Source organism: Mauremys mutica, chromosome 1, assembly GCF_020497125.1.
Source record: "Mauremys mutica isolate MM-2020 ecotype Southern chromosome 1, ASM2049712v1, whole genome shotgun sequence".
Lineage (NCBI taxonomy): Eukaryota > Metazoa > Chordata > Testudines > Geoemydidae > Mauremys > Mauremys mutica.
In genome coordinates, this window is record NC_059072.1 from 365904441 (window position 1) to 365906928 (window position 2488).

General features: G+C 48.3%; 1 protein-coding gene across 1 annotated transcript; it reads right to left on the reverse strand.

Moving 5' to 3' along the window:
• Positions 1 to 694: 694 nt before the first annotated feature.
• Positions 695 to 1642, reverse strand: LOC123360342 (olfactory receptor 52E2-like). Its single transcript, XM_045001202.1, has one exon. It carries the CDS (start codon positions 1640 to 1642, stop codon positions 695 to 697), a length of 948 nt encoding a protein of 315 aa, XP_044857137.1.
• Positions 1643 to 2488: the final 846 nt, after the last annotated feature.

Genomic DNA, 2488 nt, shown 5'->3' on the forward strand with positions numbered 1-2488 from the left:
ACACCTCATCTATTATTGGGAGTGGACTACATCCACCCTGATCGAATTGGCCCTGACAACACTGGTTCTCCACTTGCGAGGTAACTCCCATCTCTTCATGTCTCAGTATATAATGTCTGCATCTGTAACTGCATCTGTAACTTTCCAGGCATCTGAAGAAGTGAGTTTTTTTCTTCACAGAAGTTTATGCAGAAATAAATCAGTTAGGCTTTAAGGTACCACAGGACTCTTGTTTTTGTGGATACAGACTAATCCGGCTACCCCCTGACATTTAAATAGCCACTGGAATCGTGGTTAAAATTGACACACACCCCCTACCAAAATCTGAAATGGCTCCCTTGTAGCCAGGAAGGCTGGTGGAGATGATCCAGCAAGTGACAGGGGGAGGGGACGAGAAGAGTGATCAACGGGGAGGAGCCTTGGGGGGGGGAAGGCAGAGCAGGGGTGGAGCCTTAGCAGGAGAGGTGAGGCAGGGGGCAGGGCCTTAGGGGTCCAGATACCAGCAATTACAATATGGCAACCCTGTGAATTCATGAGTCGTACACAGACCAATTCCCAGTACACTAAGGTCAGGAAAGGATTTAATGTCACTTGTACTGTCCAGTCAGTGAATCAGGGAAGAGGATCTGGCACCATGTCACCTCCCAGCTCTGCATGGAGCTCAGTCTGAGAGCCAGAGCACCAGGGGAAAACTTTAGGTCCCTTTATGAGTAAAGAGCCGGAGCAGCCTATCCTGGATCTGTTTGGTCCTCACCCCATAAATGATGGGGTTTAACATGGGGGGCAGCAGGAGGTACACGTTGGCCATGAGAACTTGGAAACGCTGTGGCACATTTTGGCCAAACCGTTGTGTGAGGAAGGAGAAGAGAGCTGGGGCATAAAAGGCTAAAATGACACAGAGGTGGGAGCTGCAGGTCCCAAAAGTCTTGAGCCGGGCGTCCTTTGTGGGGAGGCTGAAGATGGCCCTGAGGATCTGGGTATAGGACATGGTGATAAAAAATACATCCAGACCAATCCCACAGAATACCAGAAAGAGGCCGTAGTAAGTACTGATGCGGATGTCACCACAGGCCAGCTTCACCATGGCCATGTGTTCGCAGTATGTGTGGGGGATGATATTGGTTCTGCAATATGGCCACCACATTGCTAGAAGGATATAGGGCAGTACAAATATGCCACTCCGCAGCACCAAAGTCAGGCCAATCTTGGTTATCATAGGGTTTGTCAGGATAGTGGAATGTCTCAGGGGATCACAGATGGCCACGTAGCGATCCAAGCCCATGGCCACGAGGATCCCAGACTCCATCACTGTGAAGCAGTGAATGAAGTACATCTGGGTGAGGCAGGCACTGAAATTGATCTCCCTGGAATTGAACCAGAAGATGCTCAGCATTTTGGGCAGAATGGACATGGACAGGACCAGGTCAGTGACGGCCAGCATGCAGAGGAAATAGTACATGGGCCCATGGAGGCTTGGCTCCGTCTTCACGATGAACAGGATGATGAAGTTCCCCAAGATGGCTATGGCAAACAGGGTACAGAAGGGGATGGAGATCCATATGTGGGCTGCCTCCAGTCCAGGAATGCCCAGCAGGATGAAGGTGGAGGGATTGGTGATGTCAGTTGTGTTAGAACCTGACATAGAGTAGGGGAGAAGGTGTCCAACTCTGAGGCAGAACGGTGTCTCCTGCATGTACCGTACGTTCCCCTGACTTCCTGTATGTGCCCAGGGTCTAGCGTGATGGTTTCAGGACAAATACCTGGATGGAGAAACAGTTTTAATATGAGACATGACATGCACTACTGGAGGCTGTTCTCATGGCTGAAGCAGATTGGTCGCTCTTCACACACTGAAAAATTATATTTTCATTATTCAGAGGAATGAATTATGAACACATGACCCTAGTAATGCCAAGTCCATGTTTGATGGTGCTTCATCCATCAATAATTCCTACACATCATGGTGTGGGAAACCTTAATAGGAACCAGCAGGAAACACAAGTGTGGATAGTGGTTATCGATCATCGATCCTTAATGCAATGAAACCCAAGCTAGAGAGTCCATGCTGTAGGGAGTTTCCCATTCACCCAGTTCCTCAAAATCTGAGTGGGAAAAACAAAAAAACTAAAAAAACCTTTGCCAAGCCATGTGCCGGGGGAAACATCTCAACTAGAACATACCTCAACAAAAAGTCCTGGGAATCATTAATAGCAGCTCCACAGAAACACCTTCTCATTTGCAGTAGTGTCCAAACAAAGACAATGTTCAGATGCCTAAGGAATGGGATGGAGGATGAGCTGCTCTGGACATGTGCTCAGTTTTGGTCACTCAGTCTCTATAAAGGATATAGCAGATAGAAAGGGGGTTTCTGAGGCAGGCTCTGAAAATGGGGGAGGGTACCAGGTGCGGACAGACTGAAAAGTCTGGGACTGTTTAGTTTAGAAAAGAGACAGAGAAGGGGGCATATGATAGAGCAGAGGAAAATAAA